The sequence below is a fragment of the Colletotrichum scovillei genome (genome assembly GCF_011075155.1).
Source record: "Colletotrichum scovillei strain TJNH1 chromosome Unknown Contig00009, whole genome shotgun sequence".
NCBI lineage: Eukaryota > Fungi > Ascomycota > Sordariomycetes > Glomerellales > Glomerellaceae > Colletotrichum > Colletotrichum scovillei.
Window position 1 is genome coordinate 4354863 of NW_023336267.1, and position 20017 is coordinate 4374879.

The 20017-nt window shown below is 55.3% G+C and overlaps 6 protein-coding genes across 6 annotated transcripts; 4 read left to right on the plus strand and 2 right to left on the minus strand.

Moving 5' to 3' along the window:
- Positions 1–1769: 1769 nt before the first annotated feature.
- HER10_EVM0011239 (uncharacterized protein) lies at positions 1770–3171 on the plus strand. Its single transcript, XM_035480676.1, has one exon. The coding sequence runs from the start codon at positions 1784–1786 to the stop codon at positions 2843–2845; it is 1062 nt and encodes a 353-aa protein (XP_035330070.1). The 5' UTR covers positions 1770–1783; the 3' UTR covers positions 2846–3171.
- Positions 3172–7029: 3858 nt separating this feature from the next.
- HER10_EVM0002241 (fungal specific transcription factor) lies at positions 7030–11760 on the plus strand. Its single transcript, XM_035482886.1, has 2 exons — positions 7030–9360; positions 9420–11760. The coding sequence occupies exons 1-2, from the start codon at positions 8587–8589 to the stop codon at positions 11193–11195; spliced, it is 2550 nt and encodes an 849-aa protein (XP_035328964.1). The 5' UTR covers positions 7030–8586; the 3' UTR covers positions 11196–11760.
- A 144-nt stretch (positions 11761–11904) lies between these two features.
- Positions 11905–12615, minus strand: HER10_EVM0010273 (uncharacterized protein; the record flags this gene model as incomplete). Its single annotated transcript, XM_035479738.1, has 1 exon — positions 11905–12615. The coding sequence occupies one exon, from the start codon at positions 12613–12615 to the stop codon at positions 11905–11907; it is 711 nt and encodes a 236-aa protein (XP_035329962.1).
- Positions 12616–14565: 1950 nt separating this feature from the next.
- HER10_EVM0002903 (kynurenine 3-monooxygenase) lies at positions 14566–16134 on the plus strand (the record flags this gene model as incomplete). The annotated part of the gene is made up of 2 exons (XM_035472596.1): positions 14566–15921; positions 15982–16134. The coding sequence occupies exons 1-2, from the start codon at positions 14653–14655 to the stop codon at positions 16132–16134; spliced, it is 1422 nt and encodes a 473-aa protein (XP_035329031.1). The 5' UTR covers positions 14566–14652.
- Positions 16135–16906: 772 nt separating this feature from the next.
- HER10_EVM0001478 (nonspecific lipid-transfer protein) lies at positions 16907–18663 on the plus strand (the record flags this gene model as incomplete). Its single annotated transcript, XM_035471223.1, has 2 exons — positions 16907–17720; positions 17781–18663. Exons 1-2 carry the CDS (start codon positions 17218–17220, stop codon positions 18661–18663), a joined length of 1386 nt encoding a protein of 461 aa, XP_035328878.1. The 5' UTR covers positions 16907–17217.
- Positions 18664–18842: 179 nt separating this feature from the next.
- On the minus strand, positions 18843–19671 carry HER10_EVM0000687 (acetyltransferase; the record flags this gene model as incomplete). Its single annotated transcript, XM_035470457.1, has 2 exons — positions 18843–19099; positions 19233–19671. The coding sequence occupies 2 exons, from the start codon at positions 19669–19671 to the stop codon at positions 18843–18845; spliced, it is 696 nt and encodes a 231-aa protein (XP_035328786.1).
- Positions 19672–20017: the final 346 nt, after the last annotated feature.

Sequence of the window (20017 nt, forward strand, 5' to 3'; positions counted from 1 at the left end):
GGCCAAAATTGGTCGGGGGGAATACTTTCCCATCATGTCGTTGCCTGGAATTAACCGACCGAGGTTGGGTGTATACTCTGTGTGGAAGCTTACCTTATTCCCGGCGCTTGTCCAATCAGACTGTATGTTGTACCACCAAGACACTGGAATGCGGTAGCCTCAAGTGCGCTAAAACCGGCTCGATGCTCTGTCAGCGCCAGACGTTCGGGGCTCCCGTGGCGCTAACCTCACTGTAGACACTCCAAAGTGCGAAGCGAGAACGCCAGTCTCACTTGGGATCTAGGCGAGCTGCTCCTTGCTTTCCCGGTGGAAGGTGCTTATTTTCTTTCTTTCTTTCCCATCCCAGTTCTGTGCCTCTGCAGCAAGTGCGCACTGCGGCTTGCAACTGCCTGACTTGTGCGACGGAATTGTCTCCGGATCCTGCCCGAGGTGAACGAGGTGGATCACTTTCCAAATGGAAGGTCCAAGTCGTTCTGTACCTTCCCACAGCATAGGTCGGCAGAGGGGCTCCCCGAATTCCAATGGCTTCCCTCAATTTCCTCCATGTCCGTACTATTCGTACGAATCATTACTCCGTACCTTACCTTAGTTTACGGAGACAACACTGCCAACTCGGAAATGACACCGAATCCCCTTCATCGAGATCCCCACGTCATTGCCATCGTCCCACTCTCTTGCGGCTTTCAATGTCAAACGCATACGTAGTAGGACCTGGCATCACCAAAAGCAATTATACAAGACACTCGCCTCGACTCGACCTACTCCGTATCCGTACACTACAATTGCGGCTTGCCTGTCTCGACTGGCGAGCTCGCCAAGATGCACTCCGCTGCAAGGGACCCCTTCAAGTTCCAGAACAATTCTCCAGATTCCCCTGCCAATCAGCTCAATGAGCACTCGAGCTCCTGAAGACTGTCAATTACTTCCCTAGTTTGTCAACCTGATACATGCAGCCTCAACGGGCGTCGGTAGCAAGCACGCAGCACGCTGCCCACCAGCCTGCTTTGCTGCCCTTCATTGTGTCCAGCCCACAGAGTACAGTTACGCATACGCATACGCAGTACTCGGAATTAGAGCTTCGAGACTCGAGAGACGTCGTCAGCTGCAAGCCCAAGCATGCTGGTCCGAGTATCAGCTTCGCGGCTTCGCCGTTGCTTCTTACAATGCTACCGTCACTTGTGCCTCCGAATCCTCGTCCGATGTCTTCGAGATCCCGCTCCCACCAACCACATCGCATCTGCTCTTACTTCAGACATGACCTACAGACATCCAAGCCAGGTCTTCCTCGATTTCGGCAAGCCTGAGCCGAGACTGACAACCTCGCCACATCGTGAAGCTTTGCGTCAAAAAGGCCAGCACTGCGGGAACCAAACCTTCTGTCACCAAACTCGACTGATGATCTGCTGTCCCGTCCGGGGGTCTGTTGGTCGATCATCATTCGGCGAGCCCTAACTCACCTTACCTCACCACAGTGCATCGTAGTTCTCGGTCTTTCAATCCCGAACTTTTCTCTTTCATTGTGCCTGTTGTTGCGCCGCAACACGCAATGCCTCCCTCTCGCCCGCTCAAACCGTTCGCTCGTCCCTTCGCAGAGTTTGACATGGGGAACTGACTGAGATATACGTGCCACATTCATTGCACCGATACGAAGCTGTTCGCGGCAATTGTCGTATGAGGGATGCTGTATTCCGTTCTTTGACGTTGACGGAACCTACTGCACGCCCATCCATGATCTCAGATGCTCTAGTACGGCTTTCCCTTCGCATCGTTCCGCTGCCAACACATGCATACGGAATACGAAGTACGACCTGCATACCTAATAGCCGCAGGGACTCCAATAAAGCCTGTTCGGCCGAGTTGCGGGTCGAATCCTCTGCTCACTCACACTGGCAGTCTGGCACTGCTTAGACGCCCGCAAAGTCAGGGCCGCGCTGCGATCGTTCCAAAGCCTGCCCATTGGCCCAGAGCCAGATCCTGGAATTACATCCCCTCCCCAACGCGTTTCGAACTAGCACTGCACAAATACAATATACGAACCCGATGCCGGAACCGAACTTGCGGCACACCCAAGGTTCGAGATTCGACGGTCCATTCGTCGACTTGCAACACCGTTTGTTGGATTCGTCGGCTGTCTCGGTGCGGTGCGCGCCAGTGCCACGCCCTCCCGAATCCCTCCCAGGAGAATTGCTCGGAGCCGACTTGCGAGCTTCCCACCACAACGGACCGCATCTGGGCCCCGCCAACACTGAGTCTGAGGGAGCTTTCGTGGGGACTTACTTTATTACGACCCGATATGTCGTGCTGGCCAGTTTCAAGGCCTTGCTGTTTTCGAGGTATTATCTCGTGCAGGACAAGGATGCCCCTTCGTCAACGGCACGCGTCCCTTGAAGCCGGCTGGCCAACTGGTGGTGCTGGAGAGATAACACCAAACGAGGTCTGGCCAAGGTCTTGGAAGCCGTGTTCCTTGTCCCGCTTTGCAGGAAACAGCAGCTCTGGCCGATCCGGCAGCGACGAAATTGTCTCAGGCTCTAAGCAGCGCGGTCGAGACTCCTCTTTCCTACTAATCACTAACCCGCAACTTTGGCATCCATTGGTGGCCATTGGTGGCACCGGAATCAGACGCGCTTTGGGAGGCTCGGGGAAATCTCGATTGCCAGAGACCAGATCGGGCCCTTCACACCTCAGTCCCACGATCTGTCTTAACAAAGGTCAGCTGATATACGGAGCCGACCTACTTTATTTTTCCTCGGGAACAGCCAGACGGTCACGGAACCCCGTCCGTCCACAGAATCAACCAAATAGGTACCCATCCCACCGGCGGACAATGGCCGCTGAAACGAAATGAATCGTCTTGGTGCTCTAGGCGGTGCCGGAGGGTCGGACTAGAAGCTCGCAGTGGTCAGCGCTCTTTAGAGACAGAAACAGTTGAGGCCGAAATTGGCATACTGACTTTGCCTGCATGCACAGCCTTTATCGCGGGGCAAATCTGGAGCCCGAAGAAGCGCGAGAATTCGTCGCAAAAGCTCTCGGCGGATAGAAGGGAAGAGTGAATGTGGACCTTGGATTGATCGTCGCAGAGTATGGGACGAGAGATGGAACATGCCGTCCAAACCGTATTATAGCCTCTTGCAACCATACGCACCCTGGAACCTGTGATGGACACCCTCCGACTTACCTCTCTCAGAGGCTCAGGGGCTCGTCACGCGTGGGATGCGGCTATTATTCTTCCCGTCTTTATCTAGTATCAACCAACCAACAAGACCGGCTCGTCATGTGGTACACGCTCACGCTCCGATGAGTTATGTCGAAAGTGAAGGGAAGGGATTGATCAAACTTTCCCATCCACCCCACCTGGGCAGCAACTGGATCCGAACGATGAATCTGTCTGTCTGGAACAAGGACGTATCTATACGGGCACGCCCTAGGGGTGAGACAGCCTGCCGAAGAAGATGATTGGGGGCCAGGGCAAGATTAGAGATTGACAAATGAAGCAAAGGAATATGGATGAAGGGAGGCTTGGCTTGGCTGGTTGTTGGAAGGGCAGAACGCCATGAAGCCCAGCGCTAGGCGAGAGCAAGAAGCACGTAGGACGGCCCGGCACAAGGCCTGAGCCTGAGGCGCTCGCAAGATATCCAGGGAAGGGTTTAGTGACTGAACGTGCGATGTAGCAAGGCGACAACTAGCTCGCCCGTTGCTCACATTGAGTTGCTTAGGTCAGGATCATGTCACAGTCCGAGATGCGTTGCACCAAGGTTGGACCTGTCAATGGTCTGTGAGAGAGAGACTTTGCCCTACCCTCAGACGGGGTGGGAAAGTGGACGTATCCGTACTTTATTTCCTCTCAGGTCCGGCGCCATCACACGTAACGGGAATGCGGTGGGCGAGGAGGACACTTCGGACCACACTCCGCGCCCAAAGTGATCAGCGCGACCACCACCACCACCACCACGAGACCTATGACGCCCATGACATCTAACCGTCCGGAATCACAAGACATGCTTGAAGGATCCGGACAGACTAGGCAGGCTCCGAGATTTGGACAGGCACTGGCAACGATCGGATAACAGATGCCGCGAAGCGCATGCTGTATGAGTACAGATTGCCGTATCGCGCATTTCGCCGCGCGCGCGCATGCGGTAGGCGCAGATTCTTACTTTACCACAACGACACCAAAACCAAAAACATCATTCGCCTCAACCGCCACTGCGGCGCCCCAAACACAATCGCGCAAGCGGTACGGATAGTTCCCGACCGGACGGTTCAGCCAAGGAATTGTTGGTTTTCAGCCGGACGTCGTTGTGCTGAGCATCCCTCGAGCTTGGGAGGTAGTTGAAGCTCGAAAGCTGAAGCTCCTCTAAGGGGGGTACCGATCATCAGTAACGGCGCCTTGCTGCTTATTCGTCGTGTCCATACTCTTGCTCCGTACGGATACACCAGGACGGCAATTAGCTCTTGTTAACGGACGTCAACAATTTATGTCGCATGCCCCTCGGCCCCATCATGCTCCTGCAATAGATCAAGGTGGTCAACACGAAGTTTTTCCAGGCCCTGGAAATGAGGATACTCTAGGCGTGGCTTTCACTGGCTGCGCATCTCCCGACCTTGACAGGCTCATGCTCAATTACCTCGAATCGGCTTCCACAACTGGCCTTACAGATGGGGTACCTTACCACCTTACCTCTTGTTTGTTGGGGAAATCTTTGACAGGCACTATGCAACTGGCCCACCGCAAGCCATGCCATATCCACTCCTTCCACTTCATCTTGGCCTTCCATCCTCCAACCTTGGAAGACGATTTGCAGTCTTGCGATGGCTCGGCCGGCTTTCTGCACAATCACATTCGGACGGCGGGGACAGCTCGTGCTAGAGGAAGCTTGGGTGGATCAAACGGGCCAGGGGAATTCCAGGCGTAGGTCCAGTCGAGGCCGCTTGGTGACACCAGCTGAGCCCCAGAAACTGTGGGTTGTCTCTGAGTTTCTGGAGACAAGTCCGCCATGGACATGCCGTGTATTTTTGGAAGTGTCTCTGGCCGGGAACGCTTGAAGCCGTTCGTTCCTCCAAGCCAAGCAATGGAGGTAGGGCAGGGTCGGCTACCTGGTCCTCATGTCTCCTTTACACTTCACGTTGGGGATTTGGGGTGCCTCGAGTTTGGACTATTGCCTTTGGATGCCTATCCGCCACAAGATAATAACGTGTATCTGTGCGTGACTAGCTTGGCTTGGTGCTTCATCATGACCGGCCATCCTGGCCGCGGATGGTGGTGTGCTGCTGACGGATCTATGTAGGTACTAGGTATTCGCACAGCTACCCAAGCAAGCTACCGACGACCCTTACTGTGTTTTGTCTCGTCCATCTTGCTCGGTTGTTGACTGCTTGTGGGAAGTATACAGGATCTTGGACAAGGTTCACGTAGCTCCGTCTCTGGTTCCCTCATCGCACATAGCTCTACAGGCCCAACGGCACGACATACATACATGCCTAGACACATAGACTAGACACACAACGCACACGCACACACACACAAGTTATCCAGGGCACGGAGACTGTTGGACAGTTGGGCTCTTCCGCCCGCCCGACCGCCCGCCCTTCCTTGCGCCCACGCACGCACTCACTAGAATTACACGCCCGAAGGTAGCAACATCAAGACATCAAGATTCCCGACGCAAAAGCAATGAACAAAATTTCCGGACTCCACCTCAGCGCTAATTCGTAAGCGAGGACGGTCGAAGACCCGTTCGGCTCAGGCTTCGAAGGAAACGGACAAGAAACAGAGCCTTTCTCCATTATCCATGCCGATCAGGGCACATGCGATGGCAACCTTGCAGGTCGTTGCATGTCTGCATTGCACGCTAGAACCAGAGACACCCGCTTACGCCAGGGTTGCTAAGAAGCGTATCCTCAACAACGTACCGTGCCCGTTGAGCGTTCGTTCCCTGTTCAGAGCAGCCAACTCTGTCTCTCGACTCGACCAAGCAGAACAAGAGGCGACGGGTTCATATGGAGCTGCCCGTCTACCGCCCATTCCTACTGTATGACTATGCAGCAACAATTGCCAGGCTTCCTCATGCCCAGATACAGATTTTCAGCAATGTGGCAAGGGTACCCGGCACGCCGATCCATCGTCCAGCTTCGTTCTAGGCCCAGCGATGCCCCTCAGCCCGGCGACATGTCTCTAGCGGCCTGGCGCATGGCCGGGGTTTTTGACCAGTGGCAGTCTGCTGCTAGTGCTCCGTCTCAGCTGCCTTTATTCTGCTCTCGAATGTCTTTTTTTCTGCCCAGAGTCTCGATGACCGCTGCATCGGCGTCCCACTTACTGGGGAGTCGGGACGGTGGTACCTCTCCGTGCCGCTCAAAGACTCGATCCTCCATCTATCCGTAGGCAATTACACTACCTACCGGTATGTCTGATCCTGAGCTTCAGGCTGCTTGTCCATGTCTGCCTGTACCTCGACTCTTGAGGCAGGGACTCGGGACGCCTGCTCTGCACTGCGTGGCGACCAGACTGCGCCCAACACACTCCGTCCATAGTCTCTAAAGGCGCTTGCGATTGGAGAGACAGACCGGCGACTCTTGGGTGTATCTCTCGGCTATCGAACGCCCTCTGTTCATCGGCATCCCACCGCGGTTTCTCTTTGTTAATTTCGCCTTGTTTGGGCCGTTTATCGGACAGCATCTCAGCTACGGATACGCCTACGAGGCGGCGAAGAGGTACTTGCAGTAAAGACGACGACTTGGAGGTTGGAGAGACTTTGAAGTCTCGACTAGAAGAAAAGGCTTAGGGCCTAGAGCATGGCTGTCTCTCTCTCTCTCGCAGTCTCCCCGTCTCCCCCACCACAGCAGCAGCAGCACCAGCCAGCTGCTCCATCCGTCACGGAACGGATACAAGCAAGTCTTCTTCACCTTGCCCACCCCCCCTTCTTCGATACCAGCACCCTACACGGATACCGGGTTACCTGCGTTCGCCGTACTTCTATGCCTCTCAAACTGAGGAGAATCGTATGCCGGCGTATCCTCACCCTACCCTACCTGGACCCGACCTCCCACCTCCAATCTCTCCAATTGAATGGCCTAGAACGACGGCCGTGGAAGGGGGGTGGATCACCAAATCATCACTAAACACACCACCACGACCGTCTTTCGACTGGCCTACCTTACTCAACCTTCCAAACTTCCCGTCCCGTCCACCACGAACCAGCCCAGACCAGGCCAGGCCTGACAAGGGCACTGTGTCCCTGCACGTTCGACACCTTTTTCTCTCTTCGGGGATCCTGTACATACATCTCACGCCTCGACCTTGACCTCGATTTTGACACGCTCGACTCACCTCAAAACCCCCCGGGCATCTGTCCTTGACTGCACTTCTCTTTGAGGAGAATGAGAAGCGGCAGTAGCAGTGAGAGAACCACTACATCGTTGCTCTCAGGTACCCATCCTCTGGAGGGCAGGCAAAGTAAATCATCAACAACCAGCCCGGTCTCGAGCTTCCCCCGACATTCGACGGTCAGCAACGAAACAGCAGGTTCTTCAGACTTTTGAGAGAGAGAGAGAGAGAGAGAGAGGGCCACGGCGCCAGTCTCACGGTTCACCTCCAAGGTCGCCGGGCTAGAAGAAGATACCTTGCCAAAGCAAGCAAGCCCTTCACTCTCCGTCCCTACATTACTCTATACCTTGCTTTGCCTTGCCTTGCCTTGCCTTACCTTGCCTCGGACGAGGCACTGGACCACACGGCACCCGTACCGCTCTGCACCACACACCCCCAACGCCCCGGGGAAGCTTGGATCATTCATTCATTGCAACTACCAAATTTGGTCTCTTTTTTCCTAATCCCATCTAACCCCCTTCTCCTCTCTTTCCCTTCCTTCCTCACTCACGAACTCCCATCTTCTTCTTAGAGCTTCATCTTCTTCCATTGGCGACGGATCCAGGGCCGCTTCTTGAGTAACATCGGTTACGACCTGTCCGGCAGACGGCTACTCCATCTTTGTTGGACACGGCAGAGCAAACAGCTGTTACTGCCCACGCTGCTACTCGGACCAGATCGCTATCTCCAACAACAAGATCGACGTTGCTGCAGCTTCTGCCTCTACTCCCGTCGCTCGTTTTCGCTTTGCGCCTACGCCGCACCCCCCTCCGACAACCACTTTCACCCGCATTCACAGCATGTGTGGCCGGCGAATGACTCGACACCAGTCAGATTCAAGATCCAGCGTCGCGAACCAGAACAGAGGCATCACTAGCCGTGCCTGGGAACTTGAATGTGAACAACGTTGATCAGCGCATTGATCTACAGATACAGCTGTATTTGTTGTTCATCCCACTACTAGAAATCGCCCGCTACGTGCGCGCGTCAAAGTCTGCACGCAGCGAAAGACACCCTCGAGCTTCGGACCACGAAGCCAGGCACTGCCGCTCGACAACGGCGTTGCTGCCGCCGCTTAGCTGTGGTGTGCCGCCAAGTGTGCTTGCCTGTGCTACGTTGTGCTGTGTTTCCTCGCTTCGTTGCTCACCGTCTCTCCCGCTCCCGCTGGTAATCATTGCCGGTGCCGAACGGGGGGGTTTCTAGAAATTTTGCATTTCACGGCACAAATGGCCGCCGCAACCACCTCTGCCCCGGAAATGGGCACAGTCACAACAACACTGCATCCCAACACGAACCTTGCTGCAGTTGCTCCCATGGGCTCGATACCTAACAACGCCCCAACTCCTTACGAAACATCACCAACTCTACCATCTCCCCATACTCTCTCTACCGGCGCGCCGGGACCCACGCCTGCACCTGCGGGAACCCCTGTACCACCACCTGCTGCCGGCGGAGCATCAACCTCGGCGGCGGCGGCGGCAGCGGCAGCAGCAGCGGCGGCGGCTTCGGCATCACGCAGTGTCAAGAGGCCGCGGCCCGTCAAGTCGTGCACCGAATGTCGCAAGCGCAAGTTGAGATGTGATCGCAACTTGCCATGCTCGCAATGCCAAAAGTCACATCGCAACTGCAAGTATGCCGCCGAACACGACTCGTCAATGCTCTCAGATGGCTCGGATGCCGAGATGGGCGAGGTGCAGCGTCCGCCGAAACGGAACTGCCTGCCCACAACCGCGACATCAGGTCCACAGACGGCTGAGTCGTCTTTTGTGCCTTTGCGCAACGGGGAATCAACTGGTCACACTGCTTTGGAGGAACTCACTTCACGATTGGACCGCTTGGAGAAACAATTCATGATTAGGAGCCCTGCAGGCACGGAATTCAGCGGAACTGGTCAGCGTTTGCCGCTATCGCCGGAAACAATTCGTGGGCTGACGGTGAAGAGAGGCGCCCTACGGACTCGATTTTTTGGCCAGAACAGTGTGCGCGTTTTGTTGAACTTGGTAACTGTTCCCGAACCCCTTTCACTCCGAGACTCTTACCCCTAACCCTACTCTTCTAGTTTGACGAGGCCAAAGACTTCATGGCAAACCAGTCCAAGATTGAGGGTATCCGGGAGACCATGTACGGTCTGCAGATACTACACAAGAGGATCCAAGAGGAGTACCGAAAGTCCTTGTCCCCGATATCCGTCTTTGCCGATTCGGTTATCCCAGTCCAGAAGCGCATGCAGGATATTCTTCCCAAGAAATCGATATGTGACAGGCTACTGGCTTCTTACATCGACACGTCCGAGACCATTTACCGAATGATTCATGTTCCTACTTTCAAAGAACAACACGAGTTGTTCTGGGAAGGGAAACTACAGGGGGACACATTTCTTCCCCAGCTTCTGACTGTGCTGTCCATTGGCTCGAGATTCGAGACCAAGTCGAAGGGACTGGGTCATGAGCGCGTGGAGGGAGTTCATATCCCCACAGCGTGCGCACTGGTCAGGTCGTGGCTCGATGGTTTGAAGGGCAAACAGCTGGTTGATTTGACAACGTTGCAGACCGAGATTCTCCTCGTCCACGCTCAGAGGATGACCACGCCGAGGCCACAGGATTCGTGGGCGCAATTAGGTTATATCGTACGCATGGCCATGACCATGGGCATGCACCGAGACCCATCGGAATTCGAACCTCGGGTGCCGGTGTTTTTTGGTGAGCTACGGCGGAGGCTGTGGTTCACGATACTGGACATGGATCTGCACCTCTCGCTGGCATGCAACCTGTCCTGCCTCGTGCGTGATGGAGACTTCACCTGCCGACCTCCCCGAAACCTTGACGATAGCGATTTGTTCTTCGACATGAAGGAGCTCCCGCCGAGCAAGCCCATCGACCAACTTACCGACAACCAGATGCAAGTATACGCTGCTATGACGTTGGGAGCTCGGATGCAGGTTGCGCACCTGATCAACCGCGTGGATTCGATCCGGGACTACAGCGAGATTATCGAAGTTGGGACGAAGCTCGACCGGTTCTTGGAGGACATCAACTACCTGTTCCCGCGACAAGGTATACTAAACGAAGTCGAAAAGAGCAAGCAGTGGAGGTCGAGGGTCATCCTCGACATGCACGTCCGACGTCCTCTGCTGGCTCTGTACCGCCCATTCGCGCTCGGTTTGCCGGATGCTCCATCCCAGATATCGAGGGCTTATTTGCGATCTTCAATGGTTATTATGCGATACCTCGACGAACTCGACCCGCTCCTCAGTCATTTCCAGGATGTCAGCGACATGTATCACATGGTACTGAAGAAGGACATTTTGCAGGCAGCCTTTAGCGTGTGCTTCTACATCAAGGCAGCAACCGAATCCCATATCAACGGGAATACATTTGGAATAGCATCTACCGTGGCCATGTCCCCGGATCCGATGGATGATGGGGTCACCTTCAGCACCGAAACATTTGCGCTCTGGTCACCATCTCGCTTGATCAAGACGGTCGAGAAGACGCTCAACCTACTTGTTCGCAATGTTGGTGGCAACGACGTCAAGGATATTGTCGCGCTCGCCGTGGTTCTGGCCTCGGTTCAGTCCACGAACCAAGAGCAGAAGCTGCAAGACATTCGACGCAGCCTTCAAGGCGTGCTCGACGCCTGTCAGACGGCTACGAATACTAGCCCCGAGAAGATGTCCTTGCCCAACCCGGCCGACCCGATGGATCCCTACATGCAGACGAGGCCTCCGTTCATGTTTCATGCAAATGCGTCGGCGGCTGCGGTAAGTGACTACGGCGGCTGGGTGCTGTGGGACGGATGGGACTGGGCTGATGCGTGGTCGGCAGACTCCGGATGATTACGCGGACTGGGACTTGGACTACTGGAATCCGATGATACCAGGCCCCTCCTAACATAACATGATGCGGGGTTGAGGATAGGGGTAGGATATGATCGAGGGAGACCGGAACACCCCAAAATTCGCCCGTGCCACGAACACCTTGTGGCTTGGGGTTGTTTTGCTGGGATTCTGCGTTGACAAATACACGACAAATACCGCGGCAGCGGTACGAAACTCCCCCTTTGCGGGGACATCATGGCGATCCAAGAGGACCCGTCGACCTTTGTCCTTGCTGGACATGTACGACCAATCACATGTCAACCGATAACAACAACAAGAACAACTGGACTGCCGGCGAGGATGAGCAGGTCATAATTCAGCAGTTGTTACTCACTTGTAGCACTTCTCTGGGTAAGAGAGGGATGCGATGCTAGACGATGATTATGCAGATATTCTAGCAGGGGAAACAAAGAGATGCGAAAAAAAGCCCACTGTGGGCAAGGGTGAGCACACGAGTAGAAACTCTGTAAATACATTACACCAAAGATACCAACAAGCAGCGGAGGAAGAAACCAAAAAGAAGGGCATGGTTGGCATTGCACAGCATGCTTATTACTACTACTACTACTACTTCCAGTACCAAAGAGCCTTCCCCTGTCTGACATGAACTCTAAATCCACCCGATGGCTTCTATCGCTTCTATCGCTTACATTGACTGAACTTGATCTTAGTTCGTGATTACAGGAGCACTGCGATTCCAATCATCCTTTTCGACCGCGTCCACCATGAACCCGGCCACGCTCCGTCTCGTGATCTTGGGCATCCAGCACACCCCGCTACCCTCGTCGTCGTACACCTTGACGGGAAGGCTCTCGCCCTCGATCAGCATGGGCGGCCTGACCAAGACCCAGTCCACGTCTCTGGCTGCCGCGTCGTCGTTGCCGTCAGCCCTGAACAGCGCGTCCACGGCGTTGTGGTCGTCGAGGGTGTGCTTCATGTTGGTGTGATTGAACAGGGCGCGGAGCGGGAAGATGAGGCTCTTGGCGCTCGCGCCGGCGCCTTGCATGCTGTTTATGACGAGTTTGGGGTTGCGAGGCGGGTTCAGGGTCTTGATGGCTCGGAGGGTGTTGGAGACGGAGTCGTGGAGGAGGGCGGGGGGCGTGTTTGGGTCGAGGGCTGAGAAGGGGGAGTCTGTCAGGCGGCGGGGGTTGAGGGTGATTATTATCGCGTCTGGTGGTGTTGGTGTTGTTTGCATTGCGGATTGGAGGTCTTGGAGGGAGAGGGGGGAGCCTTTTGCGAGGGTGAGGTTTTTGTGAGAGGGGAGGGAGGTTGTGGTGGGATCGCGGACGAGGGCCGTGATTGTGTGGTTTCGGGAGAGGGCTTCGGCGAGGACGAGGGTGCCGTTTCGGCCTGTTGCGCCGATGAGGAGGATGTGCATTTTTGAGAGTGGTGAAGGGATTTTTAGTTTTGGTGGCGTTGGTTTGGTAGTGGTTTTGGAATAGAGTATGAAAGGTAGACTGTAGTAGCTTTGAGGCTCAGAAGATGTGGTGATGATGATGATGATGATGATGATGTTGTTGGTGGTGGTGGTGATGAAAGGCTGGACACTTCTTCTACGCGACTTACACTTGCTCTTTATATTTTTCTTTAAATGCTACACTCTTTACTAGTCACTAGCTGTCTGCTACTGAGACCAGAAATCATTGGAAATCATCCTTTTCCATCCCGGCCGAGATTCTCTGCTTCGCTGGGAGGGAGAGGCTTCTTTCTCAGTGGTGTTGCTCTGTGTACGATCTATCGGCCGAGAAGGATTCAAGTCCGAAAGGAATTGGGGTGGCTTTGCGCCAGCCACGTTCGGCGCAGTGAGATTGATTGCGTGTCTGCTGACCAAACATACTCGAATAAATTCACGGAGCCGAACATGGTGAGGAGGTTTAAGTAGTTACAAGAGCAACTCGGCCGGGTGTTTGGTGGTCGCATTGGTCTCTCGACCGAGAGAACCACGACGGACGGAGGAAATTGGGACCCGACGCTAAGGTGGTGCTTATGCTTACCTTACCTTTACGCAGCGCAAGCTCACTCTAGATTTATGGGAGGCGGATCGTGTTGATTGGCCTTTTCGCATTCACCTCGCTTTTGTTGGCGCTCGGGAGATTTGGGACTTCTGATATGACCTTGGGATGAGTTTGAATATGGAGAGCTGGGTTTTCTTTGCGGTTCATGGTTTTGATGATTTACATACACGGCCCTCATCCCCCACTCACCCCCCTCTTACCACGCCAAAACCATCATGGTTCTTGAGGCCCAAATCATTCACCTAATTGTTTAAGAGCACGATGTCACAGAATATCGGGTTTAACACCCGTAAATTTGCGGGCGCTCTCCCGGATATTCAAAAAAAAAAGTTTAACGCCTATGGGGTGCAGATGCGATAGGAGCTTGGCAAGCATCTTTCTTTTTCGGTGAGCTGTGCTGTGTATGAAGTACAGTGTAAGAGACGGTCGGACGTGGGATGCCAAATCGGGGCCACTCGGCCGAGTTGGGGGACGTGTGGGAGGAGGGGATCTGAGTTCTAGGTTTTTCCCATTTGCAAGGGGGGTTTGGGTTGACGGGTTATGACGAGAGAAGGCAAGAGGAAAGTATGTGTATGGTGGTGTGCGGTGGTGATGCTTGGACAGTGTGAAAGGAGAAGAAAGAATATGAGACGGTTTGTTCACAATGTCTTGTGTATGGACGAGTACAGGCTTACCCTCAGGGAAGGTTTTCTCGGCGGGGCCGAGAGGTTCGAAGGTGAGATGGAACGATTCATAGTTTCCCCCCGTGCCCCCGCCTTTGGGATTGCTGTGCGCGTGTGTGTGAAGTTAGGGGAGCTCGGGGTTCACGTTGACGCCTTTTCTCCGGTCGGGGGTGGTCTGGAGGGAGGGATTCGGGAGTATGAATCTTGTTCCCCATAGGTGTGTGTGTATACAACTTTATGGGATAGGATGGTTCAGGGCAGGCAAGTCGATCCTATTTCTTTCGGTGTAGTTACATAGCGAGAATAGTGCTTACTCGGGGTGAGGTGGACATCTGTGGGTAAGTAATCCCCCCCTCTCTGTTTCTGACAAACCGAAGCTTTGTGTGATTAGTGATTTTGGGGCCGCAGGGTGAACGGTGAGATGGAGGGAGAGCAGCGATTCGGCGGCTCGGGTTTGGTGACGGACGCGGAGAAGGAGGGGCCCGGAGCACGGAGGACGCTTTACTGTATTGGGCAGTTCGTATGTGACTCGGCCGAGTGGCGGGTCCGGTCACACGGAGGAGGGGGCGCGGCCGTGTGGCTTTCTTGGTGAGATGGCGAGATTGGTTCATGGAAGCGGGCGCGCTTGAAGGATGATGATGTGTTCTTTTGGCTTACCAAGTATGGGAGGGATTTATCTCATGGACTTCTGGGCACCTAGGCAGGTCGGAATGTGAAGCTGGACGGGTATAAAGGTTCATGGAGTCTCCTCATATTGCTGCGTTGAGGATATCAAGGCAGGCAAACACCAAGCAATTCTCACCATCGTCGTTATTGATATTAGCACACACCACGCAGCACACGGATCATAGTCCGCTAGCCACACATTACACTCCATCTTGTCACACACATTTACCATTACCCTCACTCAGAGCATCACTCACAATGCCCACCGCAACAACCCTACCCCAGGACATCGTCGACGACGTCGCCATCATCGGCGGCGGCATCGCAGGCATGGCCCTCGCCCTCGCCCTCAACGCGCACGCCATCCCCGCCACAATCTACGAGTCCCGCGACGCCGTACCGCTGCCCCACCACGCCGGCGGCGGCATGATGCTCTGCCCCAACGCTCTGCGCATCCTCGAGTCCCTGGGCGTCTACGAGCCGCTCCTGGAGAAGGCGTACAGCTTTGACTACGTATACTACAAGGACCGCGACGAGGTTACCGTCGACCGGTACCCGCTCGGCGGTCAGGCCGAGTTTGGGTTTGACGCCGTGCGGATTTTCAGGCAGGAGTTGATTGAGATTCTTGCGGGGGCGTGTCGTGCGCGCGGGGTGGAGGTGCGGTATGGAAAGAGGTTTATGAAAGTTGTTGGTGAGGACGACACAGGAGTGGAGTTTGAGTTCGCGGACGGGGAGAGAAGGAGGGCCGGGTTACTTGTCGGCGCGGACGGGATCCACTCACGGGTCCGGAGCAGCCATGTCGCGCCGGAGGCAAAGCCCGGGTTTGTGGGACTCGCGGCGCTGACCTACGCGGTGCCGACGGCGCAGCTGCGGGTCCCGGAAGACAAGGACTACAAGTTCCCCGTCAGCGTGGCGAGCGGCAACGGGGTGTTTGTGCTGGCGCCGCAGGGGCGGGAAGGCGGGGAGATGCTGGCGGGGACGCAGGTGCCGTTTGACGCGGACAAGGCGAGTCTGCCGCGGGAGGCGCTGATGGCGGATAAGGAGGCGCTCAAGGCGAGACTGAGGTTGAACGAGGAGGCGTGGCCGGGCTTGGTGCGGTCTGCGCTCGAGGGGATCCGGGACGAGACGATGAACGTGTGGCCGTTTTTCATGTTGCCTGCGCTGGAGAGGTGGGCTTCGCAGGGTGGTGCGGGGCGGGTTTTGGTGTTGGGGGATGCGGCGCATGCGATTCCGCCGACGACGGGGCAGGGGGCTTCGATGGCGTTGGAGGATGCTGCTTCGCTTGCGCTGGTTGTGAAGAGGGTGAGGGAGAGTTCGGGGAAGATTGGGTGGGAGGAGGGTGTTGGGTTCTGGCAGGGGATTCGGAGGGAGAGGTTGGGGAGGTTGGTTGGGTTGACCAAGATGTTGAATAATAAGAGGCTTCCGAGCGATGAGATGGCCAAGTTGCCGCGGGAGGAGGTTTGGTTCGAGGAGGGGGAGGGGCAGATGAAGTGGTTGTATGTGCCTGAGATTGAGAAGCAGGTTGAGGAGTGGGTGAAGGGCAAGTTGCAATGAATTGTAGGTTTTGTGTTGTGAGTTGTATGGTGTCCTGGAAAAAACAAATAGACTGATAAAGTACAAAGTTAACTCGGAAGTGATAATGCTTGATTCTCCCTGAACAGTATTGACCCTGGGACTTGCAAGGCTACCTATGCTCATTCAAAAGTCGTGTTATGTAAATTGTTCCAGCATTGTACAGACAGACTGCGGTAGTTGCTCAAGCCCATAAGACGTGTCTCTTCACAAGTTCACGAGGTATCAGATGCGAAATCAGAGAGTCTGAATCACCTATTCGAGTCAGCATTTCGTTACATTCCTTGCTAATTAGTCCCCCCAACGACAGTTAACCACCGCAGTAGTCCGACGACAAGGTTACCAAAAAGGGCTGCAGCACTAAACCTGGCAAAGAGGGACCAGATTTTTACCTCGGCAAGCAACATGATTGGCCATCATCTTTGGGTAAACAGCTGCAAGGTCTGAAGCTCAAAAGTGCTCGACCATCCTCTTAGCGGCCGGGGCCTCGGCATTCTGCGTCTTCGAGACGCTGTTTCCCCGCATCGAAGCTCCCCATGGGCCCCAATGATCCCCGTTGTTACATGCTAAGCTGTGGATTTGGGTGGTGTTTTGACGCTGGTTTTGGTCACAAAGTCACAGCGGATGGTGCGGAATTTGTGCCGGTAATCACATAGTACTACTCCGTAAGTACTAGGTAGCTCGGGGAGGGAGGAAACCTGGAGAAGCTCATCCCTATCCGTACCCGTATTCCCGGGGTAAAAAGAGAGTGGTGCTGGAAGAGGGGGAGGCGAAAGCTTGCCAACTTCACCTGTTGTTCTCTTGCAAAGCACATGAAAGACATATGTATACCTTGTTAATCGTTTCTAAATAGCCGGGGGAATATATCACAAGGTCCTACCCCAGATTATCTATCCAGGTGTCTCTCTCCCTCATCCTCTTCCATTGAGATTGGCAACTTCAACTACTCCCAAATCATCACCAAGCTCAACCAGAAGCCACCTCCAGTATCACAACCATACTACAGCAATAACCTCTATATCCTTCCGACACACACACACACACACACACACACACACACACATCATGGCGCCCAGACAACAACGCCAAAAGGCGCCTTGCTACGTCCTCGGCGTCGGCATGACCAAATTCATCAAGCCCCGCGGCAAGGTCGACTACACGGAGCTGGGCTTCGAGGCCGGCGTCAAGGCCATGCTCGACGCCCAGATCAACTACGACGACGTCGAACAGGGCGTCGCCTGCTACTGCTACGGCGACAGCACCTGCGGCCAGCGCGTCTTTTACCAGTTCGGCATGACGGGCATCCCCATCTACAACGTCAACAACAACTGCTCCACGGGGTCCACCGGCCTCGCCATGGCCCGCAGCTTTGTCTCGTCTGGCGCCGCCGACTGCGTGCTCGTCGTCGGCTTCGAGAAGATGATGCCCGGCTCGCTGCAGAGCTTCTTCAATGATCGGGAGAACCCCACGGGCACGACCATCAAGATGATGGCTGAGACGAGAGGCATCACCAACGCGCCCGGCGCTGCGCAGATGTTTGGCAACGCTGGGCGGGAGTACATGGAGAAGTATGCCGCCACAGACCTCTGCTAGATTGCTTTTACAACCCTTGCTAACACCACGCGCAGATACGGCGCCAAGGCCGAGGACTTTGCGGAGATCGCCCGCATCAACCACGAGCACTCCACAAAGAACCCCTACTCCCAGTTCCAGGACGTCTACACCCAGGAGCAGATCCTCAAGGCGCCCGAGATCTTTGCGCCCCTGACAAAGCTGCAGTGCTGCCCGACCTCGGACGGCGGCGCCGCCGCGGTGCTCGTCTCGCAGGCCTTCCTCGACGCGCGGCCCCACCTCAAGGACCAGGCCGTCCTCGTCGCGGGCCAGTGCCTCGCCACCGACGTCCCCTCGCTGTTTTCCCGCTCTGCTATCGATCTCATGGGCTTCGAGATGACGCAGCACGCCGTCAAGGCCGCCATGGGCGAGGCCGGGCTTACTCCCAAGGACGTGCAAGTTGTTGAGCTGCATGATTGCTTCTCGGCCAACGAGATGATTGTGCTCGATTCGCTTGGGTTGGCGGAGCCCGGGAAGGCGCACGAGCTTGTGAGGCGCGGGGACATCACGTACGGAGGCAAGTACGTCGTCAACCCGTCGGGCGGGCTGATTTCCAAGGGGCACCCGCTCGGCGCCACGGGTATCGCGCAGTGCGCCGAGCTGGTCTGGCACCTGCGCGGCTGGGCCAACAACCGTGCCGTGAAGGGGACCAAGGCCGCGCTGCAGCATAACCTGGGCCTGGGAGGCGCCGTGGTGGTGACGGTGTACCGTCGTGCGGACGGTAAGGAGGCTCCGGCGATTGATTCTGCGGCGGTGGGCAAGGCGAATAAGCTTGGGTATAACCCGGCGGTCGAGGCCAAGGGGTTCACGGCGCAGCAGGCGGCGGCTGTGAGGAGTAAGACCAAGAAGAGCGATTGGGCTCTGCAGGATACGGAGGAGAAGGTTGAGGCGCGGTTCTAAGAAGAGAGAGGGTTGCCGGGATCTTGGGTCTGTATTAATGAAATTGTGAAAAATAAGTAGCTATGAAATACATGTTGCATTGATCAAGCACGCTGGCTTCGTCTGATTATCATTGACGTCGTTGATTCTCTCTTATCCCTACCCCTTACTTCTAGAAGTGGCCTGATAGAGGCGTACCCCTACGTGCTGTTTGTCTTCTTGACTTCGTACGTCAACAGCGTCACCCAGTAACCCTCGCCGCCGTATTTGGTGTCATCTTGGTAGCCGCGGTGAACTTCTTTGAAGCCCAGCCTCTTGTACACGTTCAGGCCGGCCGGGAAAGCCAGGATGAAGACATCGATACCCGTCTCCTCGGCGAGCCGGATGCCCTCCTTAACGAGGACGGTGGCTATTCCCTTGCCTTTTTGGTCGGGATGAACAGCAAGGTAGTCGAGACCTTTACTCGCATCTTAGCTCAAGAACCCATAGGTCTCGGGAGGGAATGGGGGAGAAACAATAGACCCGAATCCGATTCCAAGCCCGAAACTCGGGGCCACTCCCATTCACCTAGGATCCGACGAGGTACTTACTGATATACGGCTTTTCCGCCAAAATCCGCTTCTTCTGCGGAACGCAATCATCGATCCCGTCCATATCAATCGGCTCCCACCACGCCGCGTCAGAGCGCTCTTTGATCGCCCTCCTCTCCTCTTCGCTCACCGCATCAACTGCAATCCTCGAGCCGGCCCACGCCGCCGCGTCGCGGTGCCCGGCCGGCAGCTCCCAGCGCGCGTAGCCCACGAGCTCGCCTGTTTCCGTGTCGGCGGCCTTTTGGTGGCGTAGGATGGCGGTATCGCGCAGGAGGTTATTTGGCATGCGCTTTGTGGCTTCCGTGATGAGGAAGTCGAGGGTTGTGTTTTTGGGCCAGAGGAGGTTCCAGTTGGGGTTTGTCCAGAAGGCGGAGATGTTGTTGCGGGCTAGGGCCGGGCTGTCGGCGAGGGTTACCGGCAGGATTGTGTAAGGCGGCATGGTTGAAGATGTAGTTGGGTGAGGTTCGAGGAGTTTGTTGTCTGGTATTTGATGCTTGAGGTTGGGGATGTTGATGGATTGAGTGTCTTAATGCCAGATTGCCAAGGATCGTGGGCTAGGTTATATACCAAGGCTCGAGACGGTGTAGTTCATCAATTGTTGTAAGTCAATGGCGCAAAGGTGCGATCTGGTCTCTTCTTGATAATGACAGGTTACCTCAATTGCGTGATTTACTCACATTCGTCTGTGAAGATGAGTTGCAGAGCTAGACTAACTAGAATGAGCTGTGGTGAAGAGTCACTGTTTGTTGCGGATGAGTCTCTCGAGAACGCTGATTTGCTGGGTC